The 15366-nt window shown below is 36.2% G+C and overlaps 1 protein-coding gene across 3 annotated transcripts; it reads right to left on the bottom strand.

Moving 5' to 3' along the window:
• Positions 1-3387: 3387 nt before the first annotated feature.
• Positions 3388-13755, bottom strand: LOC117617709 (protein LNK2). 3 transcript variants are annotated; one of them, XM_034347199.1, is made up of 9 exons: positions 13387-13755; positions 10875-11148; positions 8326-8455; positions 7548-7800; positions 7356-7442; positions 5660-6385; positions 5419-5576; positions 3872-4264; positions 3388-3765 (listed from the first exon to the last, which is right to left on the bottom strand). In XM_034347199.1, the coding sequence occupies exons 1-8, from the start codon at positions 13408-13410 to the stop codon at positions 3901-3903; spliced, it is 2016 nt and encodes a 671-aa protein (XP_034203090.1). In that variant the 5' UTR covers positions 13411-13755; the 3' UTR covers positions 3388-3765; positions 3872-3900. The 3 variants fall into 3 exon arrangements, with proteins under 3 accessions (XP_034203090.1, XP_034203089.1, XP_034203092.1); XM_034347198.1 differs by having other exon boundaries at positions 7548-7866; positions 13387-13753; XM_034347201.1 differs by lacking the exons at positions 8326-8455; positions 10875-11148; positions 13387-13755 and adding an exon at positions 8048-8104 and having other exon boundaries at positions 7548-7880.
• Between the last annotated feature and the right edge of the window lie 1611 nt (positions 13756-15366).

The following is a 15366-nucleotide window of genomic DNA, read 5'->3' as shown; positions in this document are numbered from 1 at the left end:
TTAATCCAAGCATTAATAATTAAAATTATTAATTAAATAAGGATAATATGGTAAATTCACACTTTTTCATATTAACAAAATTAAAATTAAAAACAAAATCAAATAATAGGTTCTACTTTTATGGAACATAACTATCCAAGTTATCTTTTCTTGGGGAAAGTAAGGCATTAGGGAATTATGGCATATTTACTTATCATCTATATATATAAAGCAAAAGACAGAGAATGGTGAAATGTTCAAAATACCATAAAATACCCTTAGTTAATCAAAGCATTAAGAATTAAAATTATTAATTAAATGAGGATAATATGATAAATTCACACTTTTTCATATTAAAAATTTTAAAATTAAAAGAAAAATCAGATAATGAATCCTATTTTTATGAAACACAACTACCCATTATCTTTTTCAATTTTAAAAAAAATTTTAAAAATTTAAATAAAAAAAAGCCTCTAGTAGGTGCGAAAGCGTGTGCGGAGAGGCTAGTGAATAAGAATTGTAAAGTTGTAAGGTTATTTTTGGTAAAATTATAGCTCATCCGTAAATAAGGTCACATGCTCTTTATTTAAAGTTTCACAAATGAGATCCGATGCCCTTGCTGAACATTAGACGTGCAGTATCTTGTGGGAGGAAAGGTTATATTGTGATGAAAATATCCCTTTAAAGTTAGTATATGAGTAGGGATGGTTGAAATTCATGTCGGGTCTCCGCTCCTAATAAGGGGAGATTTCTGAGGGAAATTGGGGGTGGGTATAGGGATTCTCGAATTTTAAAAATCCCCATCGGTACGAACTGGGAATGATATTGGTATCTTCGTCCCCGAACACTACATGATAATTATATATTTAGTTTTAAATCAATAAATACATAATATAATATAATATAACAAAGCATAAGTTACCCTACACATCTGCCCCTTTGAATCCTTCTCAGGTAGCCGCAATTGGTCCATCTATTCCTCCTGCAGATGATATAAGATATCATGGAGGAGCACAAAGCTTGCATATGAGAGTATATTGGCAGTTGTCAATCTATAATCATTTGCTATCGAAGCCTTGCTTTTCTCCCTTCAAAATAAAAATTTCCCTTGGTCAGATGGATAGTTTGATGCTAATGTTAATATTGTTGGTGGATTTGTTAAGTTCTTTAGGTTTCTATTCTCACTTTACATTGTGTTTTGTTGGATTTGCAGCGAACAAATTCTGTTACGGTTACTGCATGTATATCTTCTTTTGCTGTACTGTGTTGCAACTAGCAGGATAAATATTTTTTGAATAAAAAAATCAGGGATTTGGGAGATAGCCCCTCGATGGGTACGGGGACAAGGATTCCTAGAAAATTCCTAAAGGGAATGGGCTAGGGATGAGGATGGTATTACCATACTTGAGTCCAGACCTACCCATTGCCATCCCTAATTCTTTATGACCCTAGAATGAAAGAGAAAATGGAATAGAAAGGGGAAATAGCATTAATAGAATTTAGAATTAATGAGGAGATAACGTGGGAAAAACGTATGTTAGTAAACAAAAGTTTCTCTCTCTCCTCTAAACTGCTACGTCAGAGAGAAGGAAGCTCAAAGAGTGAACAATCTATACGCGAATATTCTCCCGTGATAAATTTGCACAAACACATGGTGCGCCCTATAAAGGTGTCCCTCACATAAGATTATTTGATGGAATCCTCAACTTCGATATTTCATTTTTAGCAAGTATCCACATTTGTAAAAAATTATAGCTTTATCCCTTGAATTATTACATGATTCTCACATTGGTCTTTCAATACAGTTTGTGACATTGGTTCTTTCGTCAAAGTATTAGTTTTTTTTTTTTTTTTTGTATTTTAGGGAAAAAGATGTCACAACATATATACTAACCTAGTCTCTTTCTCAACCTTGTCCAAAATTTAAGTTGCATAATAACCTCAAAATAAGATTCTTGTTGTTTATTAATGTTGCAAAAAATCATTTTATCGTTAAATGTATTTGTGGGAAGTTTATGGAATTTTTTGGATTGAAAATATTGGAGTTAAGTGTGTTTAATTACAAATTAGACCAAAATGTCCCTACGTTTAATGCCATGATTATCCATATGCATACATTTCATAACATAAAATTTATGATAACAAGGAATTCCATATGATTCAATTAGTTTGCATGATTATGAAGTGGTGCTCTGTGTGGTAGTAAAACGCAATCCATTCCTCATTGGCTCTCCCAAATTTGGAAAATTTGTGAACATGAAGATTGTCATCCTTTTCTTATGGGCTGCAACGAAATGAAATGTCGTTTTTATTTATTTAAAAATCTCATTCCTTATCAAATTGTAAACGTGGTGGGTGAAAATGGAAAATCCATGTCCCTTCGAAGATCAGAGTTGGGTAAGAGGGGCCGGGTTTGAATTATTCAAATACATCTATCATTCACATTCTCATTTCTCAACAACTCAAAATACATATATCAATTCGCGGAATACACTTGACTACACTTGACTAACTTCATCCGTCTACCGATTCCCTCCTTGAAATTCTTATGCTTACCCTCAACTAGTTGTGTGGTGGTATCCCATCAAAGAATGCCTCGAGCAATACGCTTCAGTCTTATCTTTTCTAATTATGTGCGCCATCTCAATCCAATTGCCTTTTAGATCATGTGTCTACCATATGTATCAATGCTGTTCGGATTTCTAGCATCAAAGCACCATGCGTCTAGTAGCTAAATTCTCTTACAATTTTCAAGTCATTCAAATTGGAGTTCACATTTCTCATAATGTACCATAAACATAAACGATGATGGGAATTGGGAAAAAGCTTCAACAATGGCATCGTGCATTACCTCATTTCCCATCCGTGACAACATATATATTCTTATTGTTCTTTATACCAGTTAAAAACGTCCAAAGAACCCACGGTATGAATAGTCCCCATTCTCTAATAGATAGACCCACAAATAAGTTTTAGTCATCAACTTCTTATAGATAGTTCTCATTCTTCCTCCAAGTTAGGCAACATATTCATATTATGCCTTGAATGCACATAAAATGTGACATTTTGCTACTCTAATCTAATCTAGTTCTCCCTATCAAACAAGCCCTATAAAATCCGTATACATTCTATTTATATTCCAACCTCAATGTACTGCTATCGCGTTCAATTGTTCAATGTGCACTCACTTTCTTTTTGGTAAAATATAAAGACAAAAATCACACTCTATATCTATGAGACCCTATGAGACCCATAGATAGACTCCAAAACATGACCCAAAAAAACACCTCCAAAACAAAAGCTACGACAACATACTTGGAAAACAGAAAAGGGGCACAACACAAGAACAAAAGTAGTTGCAAGCAGAAGTAGAAAACCATCCACCAAAAAACTAGTTTGTCGTTTGTGTAGCTGGACAATGTAAATCAAGTATTCATATCTTATTTAACAATCTAAGATATTTACTTTATCTAAGGACATATTACCTCTGGATTTATTTTTGCAAGTTGAACGCATAAATTTGTTAGGAGCTGAAATACTAGCTAAATATGCAGCTCCAACTCTTCATACATAGAAAATCTTATTCACACAGGTAGCAAAGTATGGCCTCGTATATGTGAGGCACTTTAGCCAATCTTATGGCAGTTGACACATACATAACTACTTATACTGAACATTGTCTTGAAACATGCAATCTTTTTATGAAGCGCATTCATTTATAGGACACTCCCCATCGATAGTGTTGCCGGAAGCTCCATGACCACACTTGATGAAGATCGCGGTTGGCTGACAATGAAAGAAAATCTCCACATTACCAGTGAATTCGTACAGCCATTTACTAGAAACCTATTAAATTATTAATTAGCATGGGAGAGATAAAGGAAGGAATTACCCTTATCAAATTATGTGACACATATTTGTTCACAGAGAGGCTTCAGCCTTCATAGCTCCACCATGTGTCGGACCATTGTTAGATGCGTTTTCTGAGTTGTCCATCAAAGGAATTTTTTTAAACAGGTCCGAAGAATGGGGCTCACCCAGTGGGCAATAATTTGTAGATCCTTGACGAGGAAAACATTGTTTGTTCTTCAAACTGTCTGGCAAGCATTCATTCGACACGTTTACTAAACCTGCTTTGTGTTCACATGTCAACTTAGAAGAAACAGGTGATTCAGGTGCGTCAGAATGTTTCTCTGATAAATCCAAATGCCTATGGAAGAGCAAATGGGCCACGATTCGATCTATGGGATTGGTCTCTGTTTCGACATCTAGCATCCTACCATGCCTGAAATACCATGGGATTAATAGGAAAGTGAGTGAAAAACAACTTGGACAAAATGGTTCTTACTCCAAACCCAAATATAAAATTGATCAGAGTTTATACACCACAAATATAAAGAGAAAAAAAAAGGGAAAATCGTAACTTTCTACAATACATGGGCTGTTAAGTATAGTCAAGTGCATCATAAAAGGTGATAATAGGGTATTCATGAAGAACCCAAGTAGCTGTGAGAGTATATAAAAAGTTAATCAAGGAGAAGAATTATACAGCATGAAGTAGTTTCCAATTTACTCTAAAAAAGTGGGAAAGAAACGGTCTTTTTATCCAAAAAAACTTGGGTTTTAGGAAACATTTATTTATAACATAAACAAATCAACATCCCATTCAAATTCCTTTGAAAACTTAAATCCCACAAGAATGTGAAATAGAAGCTATTCGGTAAAAGTTGGGATAACAACAATCAGAAAGACAACTTACCAACCCAAATATCTTCCCAAAAAAATCCACTTACATTTCCAATATCAACAATGAATTCCAACAAATGAGAAAGGGAAGGATAACACAAAAATATCAATCTCAAAAGTTCAAAGGACATCGAAATGAACCTTTCAGTAATTCCAACCATTAGAATTAACTCCACTTATATTCCTAATATTACAAACTGTGGGGGAAATTTTTGAAGTGAAATCTTCAGAACCATTTGCCTACTAAACCCCTAACTCTTTATCCAAGAACTAACCCACCTTTCCCCTTCGGCTTCTATACAAGATCCCAACTGATTAAATTATTCTTTTTACCCTCACCACCTCCCAAATGAAGTCTCTCATTAATTCTTGAAAAGTTCTAGCATTAACCATTACTAGTAATCAAAGGAATTCACTACATGTGTAAACTAAAATTTCAACAAGTTCATGACAGTTTCACTGATTATTTTCAGGCATGGAAAGAAAAACCAAATATAAGTCAACTATAAAGTCATGGATTTTATAGGATTCTATAACCTAGATGACTATTTCTCTGTTCTTTTCGGATTGTTTACAAGTAAATATTTTCTTTTCAAGGGTGTAAATCCATGTAGGAAATCAGCATACAAGGGATAACCATTTGGGCTCAAATGAAATTGCAACAAAACTATGAGAACAAGGAAGCTTTTTAACCTGTTATGACTATTGGTGTCCTCCTTTGCAACGACTTCATCCTCATCCTTGCTAGTTTTGTTTGAATTGCTAGTATCAATAGCATAATGCCTTTGCAATGCACTTTCAGCCAACCGGAACAAGCTATCCCGTATGCAAAGTCTTATTTTGATGTCCAACTGTAGTGAAACATTGCTTTGCCATTGTAACTAAGTCCAATTTACCTTACCAGGAAAAGAATCCACTTTGAAAGTGAGCATACCTTTGATATAATATCTTGAAGCCTGTAAAGTATTGTATCCTCCATTGAGTAATCATCAACTGCTGCAGAAACCATACTGGAATCATCTTGTTCTGTGGATGAGTTTGGGTCCAGAGAAGGAAGAGTGCTGAAGCCTTCAACTTCCAGATCAGCTTTCTCAAAATGCTGAATTTTATTTTCTTGAGGACATTTTTGAGTGGCAGAATGATTGGTACTACAGATTTGATGACTAAATTGTTGCTGTTGTTTCTGAATGGCAAGCATTGCCTGTAGTTGCTGCCGCCTCCTTAACTTTTCAATTTTTTCTTGAGGAGTCATGGTCAGAGCCTTCACAGAAGTATCTGCTGACTTGTTTATAGCCCTTGCACCCCCAGGAGAAACTTCATAACTAGAAAAACAATGTTGATGCTTCAACTCCCCAGGCTGAATGTGAGATGGCACATATGTAGCATGGTTTGGATTAGTGAGGTTCCCATACATAGACTGGGCCACATATTGGTTTGAGATATGTTGGTATGGAAAAGACTCAGGTCCTTGAAGCTGTCTCTTCTGGCTGAGCTCTGAAGAAGGAGAAGATTGTAGCATGAAGTGTGCCAATTGGTTCTCAGAATGTCCGGAAGGGGTTCTTGATGAAGGCCATGTGCCATAAAAATCTTGCAATGATTTCTCCTCGCTTTTCTCCTCCAACTTTCTGTGACCCCTCATAATTTTTCTGTGTCTAGAAACCTGCACATATGAAGGAAGAACCCCTATAACTCAATTTGAAATGAATAAGTACAAACTAACACATTGAATTTGATATTGTAATCAACAAAGATTTTTCTGTACTCGATAAAGTTATGGTGTAAAAGGAAAGAATGCTACAACTTTTATAAGTACCCACATTTCACACATTTGTATGATCCCAATATTGTTCTCCCTCTCTAAAATTCGTCACTCTATCTTTTTTAAAAACTCATCAGTTTCTCTAGAAATTTCCAGAAACGATTTCACTATTTTCTAAACATTGAGCCTTCTTGTTCAGGTTGGTTGCAAAAGGCAGACCAACAACAGAAAATGCCAGACTTCATTGTATTCTAGAGGCATCTTTGCAATTCCTTCATTACCACCTAACCCACGAATTTCTTCCAACAATACCTGGCCTAATGTCTCTTGGATGAAGTCCAGAAGAAAATGCATTTATCATGTTAAATGGCTACTACTTTGCATGGATGTCTTAAGAATTTCCGTTTTTGAATATTGTTTAATAGTTTAGATGAAAATAGAAAGTATATACACAGTAAGTAAAAGATTAATGATACTTTAATCAAAGTTGGAGGTCTAAAGGAAAAACTGTGAAAAACCTGACATACCATGAAAATAACCAATACTTCGACTAAAGATAACATTTTTTTCTGTCAAATGCAATACTCACAGGCTACTGATACTTCCCCTCTCTAACTACTAGTTTCTCTTCCTCCATGCTAAATGGACTTTTAATACAAAAGGTTGACAACTCCATTTACATTTTGAAGTAATTTCTTAAGCATTTCCACATCCTATATGTTATTATTCTAAAAGACATCAGACAGACTATTTAACTTTTTATTAAGAACCATAAATGATTTGCCTCATCATGAGTCCTAGGCATATCAGAACATGAGAGAGAGAGAGAGAGAGAGAGAGAGAGAGAGAGAGAGAGAGAGAGAGATGGTACCTTATTAGCTATTTCATTTGGGGTAGAAGAATTCTCAGCAATCAAGTAAGAATTTGTCAGAGTGCCTTTTCCCATGTCCAAATCTGTCTGTGAAAGTCAAATAAAATTATGAGATTGCTTTTCTTGATTAATTTAGTTAAAAAAATATGAATGTGCTATGAACTGATTATGTTTTAGATTAAATCATAGTACCTGTTCCTTTGCCATGGGCTTACTTTTACCTCCAGCATATTCCACATGATCAAGAATCACATGTGCATTCCGCAGACCATGAGATGCAGAATAATTCGTCTTTCCATAGCCAGGGGTGATTGACTCGTCATCTTTCTGGGCATATTCTGTTTTAATTTCCAATTTCTCAGATGCATTGCTTAGTGCTCCTGATGTGAAACTTGGTGAGTCTGAAGATACAGGAAAGGCTTTGATTGGACTTGTAGTTGCATCTCTAGAAGAAGACCATAGCTCGTCAGTGTTAGCAAGACTTGCATGGCCAAATATGGAGTCATCATTGCTGCAAAATAACCACTTGTGAGAATATTGAGTCAGATGGATACATACAGCTGCATATTTTTATTATTTAATATGGAAGGTTAAATAAGCTATGTAAAACAATTGGAGTGAGGAGTATCAAAATCTATTACTAATTCATGGTCTGAAACTGTAAATATAATTTAGTACTTTGTATGTTATACCTGGTGTTCTTCAGAGTGCAAATTCCAAGAAGCACATAACATTTCAGTTGCTTTAGTTTTTTATATAGAGAAAACTATTTGCAAATGATAGTTATGAAACTACACAGAAGGTAAACTTAATTAGGTTTTCAGATCATGCCAGCTTGTCAATTCTAAAAAGAAAAAGAACGAGGAGCAAACTTCCGTGCGATAGCAAAAACTCTTGTATATCAGAATATTCTTGAGACGAATATGCTTCATTAACAAACCAAGAAAATGATGTCATCATGGTGAATTACCTGAAAATCTGATCAAGATCATCAAAACTTCCAATGTTAGCCCACCCAAAGTCAACAAGATCACCTTGTTCTTTAGCTTCATTGGAATTTTGAAAATTTTCACCATCTTTATCAAGTTGAATTGTCTCAGCTGTTAAAAGGGTAATTTTTAATAAGAACCACGAATTATGTTAAAACAAACAGAAAATAAAAGGTAAGATAGATGAGAAATTCACTTGTCCACCCACCCCACCCCACCCCACCCGGAAAAAAAAAAAACAAATAAAGAAGAACTACATTAATAGGGATGCCTTTAAAATTCTTTGACAATGAAGAGCATTGAGAAACTAAAAATATATCCTATCCCAAAGTAACTCCACATCGTCCTCTTTGCCCTCAAAGAGCATGCTATTCTCTTCCAGCCAAACATTCAACGTAAGAGCAAAATCAGCACATCTCCAGAGTGAGCACCATTTTCCTAGCCCCTTGCTGCCCAATGACCCTCTGACGAGAACAAAATCAGCTCCTTGGATACATGCACAAGTCACCCAAACACCATCAACATGCAAGCCCAAATCTGCCTAGTGAAATGAAGATGTATACAAATTTAGTCAGCATTCTCCGCCTCCTTTTTACACGACAGAGACCAAGGTGGTTACAAGCATGCATAAGGCCTTCTTCTTGGAGCAAGTGACACACATTTATTTTCCCACGGATCATCAGCCCCATGTACAATTTCCACATTAGTTAGAACACCAACCTTCCAAATCAACTTAAAGTGCTCAAAGGGAAGATTTCATTGAGTGTTGGCTACATGAAAGGAAAATTACCAGAGGAAAGAACAGACCATTACATTTTATGGACATGATTTGGATGCAAGGAGATGCTGGCTAGACAAAAAGACAATTCCAAATGTTCTTCGAACTCTTACTCACTCAAAATTACTCCGAACCTGTCCCAACAAATGATGCCAATCCAAGAAGAAACTTAAGAAGAGATCACAGTGTTGCAGTTCAAAGAAATCCAATATAAACTAGGAAACAAGTGGAAACACAGCTCGCCGGCCCAATTAGTAAAACAATTTTATCATCCCACTCCCTTAGCCATTTAACTTTCGTTTTTAGCATCCGAGAAAAATGTTCCTTAACATCACCTCACCGAACTTATTTCTAAGATCACTCCTCTCCTTGATCAATTCTGCACTTAGACTCACTCCTTGTCCAACAAATCAATCTCCTCATTCCTGCTCAAAATTTTTATTCAACTCTCAAATCCCAGAAAGCTCCTTACTCCACACTTTCAGCTTTTGTTAAACTCATTCCAGTTTCTTCAGAAACCTGAAACCTGCCTAGCCCTGCATTGAACACTCCAGCCACCATTTGAAAGACTTATGCTGCAGCCACTAATATCTAAAGGGTACCCAACCCCTTGCGTCCAACAGAACAGGAAAATGGTTCAACAGTGACATAACTAAGGGTTCTTGTCCATGATCCAGGTAGGCCTCCTCCCAATCAAGTGTCAAAAGGAATCTGTCCAACTTAGAAACCAACCTGTCCCTAAAATCAGACCAAGTAAATTGAGTTTCGTGTAAAATCTACAGAAAACAGCTCTCCCTCCCTAATACACCTGTCAAAACACTTAACACTTCTGCACACTTCCCCCATAGAAATATAAAAAATCATGCATGTTTCATTGCATAGCCAACCACAAGTTATAGTGATTAGCTTATCACATCAAATTGGTGTTATTTACCTTCCTTGCCATTTATATACTGACAAAAATTCCTCATATTGTCATAATGTTTTTGCCTTCTGAAACTCCATCTTCTTGAGCTTGCAAGTTGAAAGAAACTAATGGAAATGACAAACCTTAAAAAGCCTTACCCATATCTTCCTGTTTTTCCAACAATAGAACACTCCACTATACAATTGATGACAATGAAATCACCATAATGATTGTTTAAAGCATATACGCTACAACATCATGCCCCCATCAACTCATCAAAATCTCAGATTAAACAACTGTGCCACACAATCACTAATCCTGATATCTTCGGATCGTTTGAGGATTTCAAATTTTCAGTTGATTTAACAAGTGAACCACACCTGAAGAAAAAGTCTAATCACTCTGACGAGCAAACCAAAAAAAAAAAAAAAAAAAGAAAGAAAAAGAAGAATAAGACAGTTTTGTGTTTTCTTTGTCCCAGGAAGGACCAAGAATTAACTCAAAGATAGACTACGCATATAACAAATGATACAGCTCAGGTCCCAGGAAAGAATAGAAGGATGAGTAAGGAAATGGAGCTGAGATATAAAGAGTAAATTTTCAATTGGAGTAAAAAAGACATAGCACAATTGATCTCCATTGTCAACAGGAAATGAAGTCAGGTTAACCGACACTGGGGTATCAAGCCCTTTTGCATGTCTCTTTGTGTGTAAGTGTGTGTCAATGCTTGTTTTATCCAATATCTTACCTAAAACAAAAATGCTTGTTTTATGCCCTAAAAAAAAAAAAAACAATTGATTAACCACTGTTGATAATTTCAGTAAAATTGTCAGGTGCTTCAGTACCTATGCAATGCTGTTCAGTTTTGGCAACATCGGATAAAGATAAATCAGGCCACGAGTCCGTTCCAAATTCAGAGGTTGAAATTCCTTCAATGGTGTCAAAGTTGGAACTGCTATGCAAGTCAATTTTGGCCACAGGGGTCTTCTGTTCAGTAGGCTTGATGGTATGAGATTCTTGACTCCATTCCTTCTTGTTGCAATAATCATCACTTGCCTCAGGATAAGGCACAATATGATCATCATTCTCACCTGCCTCACCGCATATTATGTTTGCAAGCTGAAAGCACAAACTAAAATTAAACATTAGCATGAGACATGATGAGAACAATATTTAAATACTTTCATTGGGAAGTTGATATAAAAGGATTTAAAAGATCACAGAAAGTAATAACAGATGATTCTGTCAGCTTAGTTGCATATCACTACTTGAGATTGTGTACATATGAGAGATAGAGAGACAATCAGACATCGCATGATGATTAATGTACACTGGTCGGGAAATCATAATTCTCAAAGCTTCTGGCATTTTAACACATTGTACACGAATTAGATTCGGTCTCAGTGACCCGTGTAAATAAGCATCCATCATTTTTCATCCCTCCAGTCACCTTTTGGAAACTTCTGATGCATTTTGATTATTTCATTAGTCTGAAGTCATTAGTGTTCTTTCAAGATCCTAGACTTTACCTTACAGCAACAAAATAATGAGATATGAGGTGAAAATGTGTTATCATCTCATGTGGCTATACAAAAGCGACTTGGTAGAGGAACTTCCTTCTCTTGCTCTGCATACACTTACTGTTAAAGTTAGGAGTTAAGCTGAAACATTGCAAACATTGCCACAAGCTCAGGTGCATGAGAGAACCGATGAAAACCTTGAACTTAGCCATCAAAGTGGAGGTTCTTCATATGTTATTGTTTGAATCCTTTTCTTAGTTTTTTAGCACTCAATGATTTGGATTTTTATTGCGCGAGGGGTGTATGAGTGGTATATTTGATTTAGAAATGAGGGATTCTAGTCTTAAGTTTCTATTTCATGTGTGATACAAACAAGACATGATTAATGAATAAATCGGGTTAGTCTGAAGTCATCTAACACAATTAAACAAGTTGGTTAGGATTTACTAGTATCTAATAGAACTAAAGTGTGTAAGTGCTTGTTGGTGTTTGAGGATTAGGTTCAAACTTCATTATTACAAATAATAGAGATGTACTTAGAAAATTAAAACACCAGTCGTTTGAACCAATATTAACAAAGCATGCTGCAGATTAAAATACTCGGTTCGAATATTACAAAACAAAAAAAAAACAAAAAAATTAAAGTAAAGGTGCTGATGAGAATTCCACCAGCTAGATAGAATTACCAAAACACATCCTAAAGGTTGTAGTACAACCACAAGCACTCTACAACCCAAAAAACAAAACAAAAACCTCAAAACTTGACAAACTGCAGCTCCCCAATTTTCTGATTAACAAAAATATATAAGAACATGATAAACCTACACCTCTGTTAATAAAAACATGCCGATTCTACAGTTCCGCATTACAGCTTTCATAATTGTCATTGTAGTTTCGCTATTGTGTAACTAGCACAGTGTGCATAATTGAATTCGGGACAGTGTGATCAATAGCTTTCAAGACGAGATTCCACTACGACCTTTTTTGGGTTACACATACAGTATAACTTGTAACTTTCCTTATACCTTCTTCACTCTCATATTTCCTAGTTACAGTATAGAAACCATAAAGAACCACATTTTTTATTAGAACTCTAAATAACCCCCAGAGCTCAATGTCACCTCTATAATTCCACTTAGTGCTACATATCCAAGTTGCAACATCATTTCAAAAAATGTTGTTTCTCAGGTCTTCATTTCATTATATAGAATCCTAGTTCAGCCCAATTCTTGTTTCTTCGCCTTGCTTTCACTCGAACAAGGAACTCTTCCTGCATAATGTAAACTCACTTTATCCCCTACTGTTCATGACCATGTGCTATATACTCATACTGAAGACAAAAAACAGTGATTCCTAGATTAATTCAAATTGTCAATCCTAACACAAACTGACATTCCGTATGTTCATCAAACAACCACCTCCAGATCTGTTCATCCTTGGACTCTCTCCATTTTTTTTCGATTGTCTTACATAAATATAAGTAATTACCTTTATGGTATTAGAAAATTCAAATTTGGAAAAATTTTCAGGATTCATAATTTACTGAAAACTAGTTTATATGTCTGTCTCTCATTTGCTAGATTGTCACAAAAATTCAAGAAATATAACATATTTGACTACCGTGCATCAAATTCATCGACAAGAACACAGAAATTCACCTAAGAAGTGTATATTTCTAAAACAAGATAATCCATCCAAACAGAACAAGACCAATTCATGTCGTCTCACTCCAAAAACCAAACAACAACTTTCATCATTTCACAATCAAACCAACAAATATAAATCCGACTGTTTAATATGGGAAGAAAAAAAAGATCAAGAAGAAGAAACGGCATACCTCCTCGTCGTTCCAATCAAACATCTCTGAAGAAGCCACAAGTAATCACAAAACCGAAACCGAAACCGCAATCAGAGGCACGCACAGAGTTTCGTCCACACATCGCCAGAAGCTTCACAAAGTAAACATCAACCAAACTTCCAACATGCAGAGCCTTCCCTACGAAGAGTAAAAGAAAGAGAGAGAGAGAGAGAGAGAGAGAGAGAGAGAGAGAGAGAGAGAGAGAGCTTTCCACAGTGAGACAGAGAAGAGTTGGCCTTCTGGAGGGGAAAGGGGTGGGGCCCGCGTCACGTGACGTTACGGGGTGCAATTGGTGAAATTTGGCGACACGAGTGATGGGGAGAGCGTATCTAAATTCGTGGTGGAGAGAGGATCGATCTAATGCTGCGACGTGATTGGCTGGATTTGCATTTCAGATGAATTCCGTTTTCCATTTGGGCAGCGTTCAGGTTTTATTTTATTATTTATTTTGGTTGTTGTGGGCCCCACTGGATCTGGTTCGTGGACGATGTTGCATTGGAGGTCGCTGTCGACGAGAGTTGGGCTAGGTTGAACCTAAGCCACCACTTTTGTCCACGGCTTGCTTTCTGGATTTGGGTGGGTGAGTCTTTGCGGATTGTGAGCAATTGGGTAATTGCGCGTGATCCAAAAATGGGTATATTTCTACTTTTAGAAACACTCATTCACGACTATTTGTCAACAAACATTATAAAATAGTATATTTGGAAGTTTAAAAGAAAAATATTTTTCTCCTTCCTCCGAATGTAGGAACTTATAATATATTCACACCAATCACAGTTTGGCATGTATACATAAATTTTAGGACAAATTATATAAAACTCCTCAAATTATAGGGTCATTTTTAAATTCATACCCAATTTTAGAGACATTTACGAGTACATAATCAAACTCCCGGAAACCCTACAAATTGCCTTCTCCATTAGCCAAATCGTTAGTGAATCTATTAAATGCTGATGTGGCGAATGTGGACTCTATTTTTTAATGACATGGATTCCTAGTAGACAAAACAAATAATAAAAAATTGTTTAATTGTTTAAATTATTTTTAAAATTAAAAAAAAAACCTACCCAGATCCAACTCTCTAGCAACACCAGCCCAAGCTGCTTCCCCAACCCCTCTCTGCTCCTCTATGCGTTTTCCTTCCAATTTCCAAAACATAACCAACAAGAAGAACAACAGCGTTAGCTGCCGCTTCTTCTTCTTTTTCACGTCTTCAACTTTTTAGCTAAATCCATAACCACCCAAACCCACCCACACCCACACCCCCACCACCCATATCGTCAGAGGACCTGTAGTACACGATCAAGCCCAAGACGTTAATGGCGAGCGCTGTCACTGCGCTCCTTTAACAACATTTGCGCTCTCTTTCACACTTTGACTGCCCCGTCTGTCTCCCCTGTGTACACCAACCCTTCGACACTGGTGACGATGGAGTTGTGGTCTTCGACGTGTGTGGACGAAACGACATTGAAGTGCTTGATTTGGAATTCAGTTTGACTTATTGGATCTGGGTAGGGTTTTTTTATTTTTATTTTGGACAAACTACAGTAAATCCCTCAATCTGTAGGGTCATTTACGAGTTCATACCCAATTTTGGGGACATTTACCAATACATACTCAACGTTGCGGAAACCCTACAATTTGCCCCCTCCGTTAGCCAAACTATTAGTGAATCTGCTAAATGCTGACGTGTCAAAAGTGGGACCCCTTTTTCAAGTGTGATGTGTCAATCCTCAAACCCTTAGATTGATTTTTTTTTTTTTGAGGACCTTTCCTATTGAAAGGGGCGATAGCATATTAAACTCACACACATAACACAGATGCTAGGACTCGAACCCAGGACCTTACCTGAGGGAGTCAATACTTCAAACCACTACACTAGTGGGTCATTTGCCCTTAGATTGAATTTAAATGAGGTAGCATGTAGACATGAAAAGTCAAACAAATCCTAATAGAGAA

Source organism: Prunus dulcis, chromosome 2 (assembly GCF_902201215.1).
Source record: "Prunus dulcis chromosome 2, ALMONDv2, whole genome shotgun sequence".
Classification (NCBI taxonomy): Eukaryota; Viridiplantae; Streptophyta; class Magnoliopsida; order Rosales; family Rosaceae; genus Prunus; species Prunus dulcis.
This window is presented reverse-complemented; position numbering and strand designations above follow the sequence as displayed.

Bases quoted from the DNA above. Each gene is read 5' to 3' on its own strand.
- LOC117617709 (XM_034347198.1), bottom strand. From the start codon at position 13,410: ATGTTTGATTGGAACGACGAGGAG. The intron at 11,149-13,386 runs GTATGCCGTTTC...TTGTGCTTTCAG, and splicing joins TTGATTGGAACGACGAGGAG to CTTGCAAACATAATATGCGG. The intron at 5,577-5,659 runs GTATGCTCACTT...GTTTCACTACAG, and splicing joins TTCAAGATATTATATCAAAG to TTGGACATCAAAATAAGACT.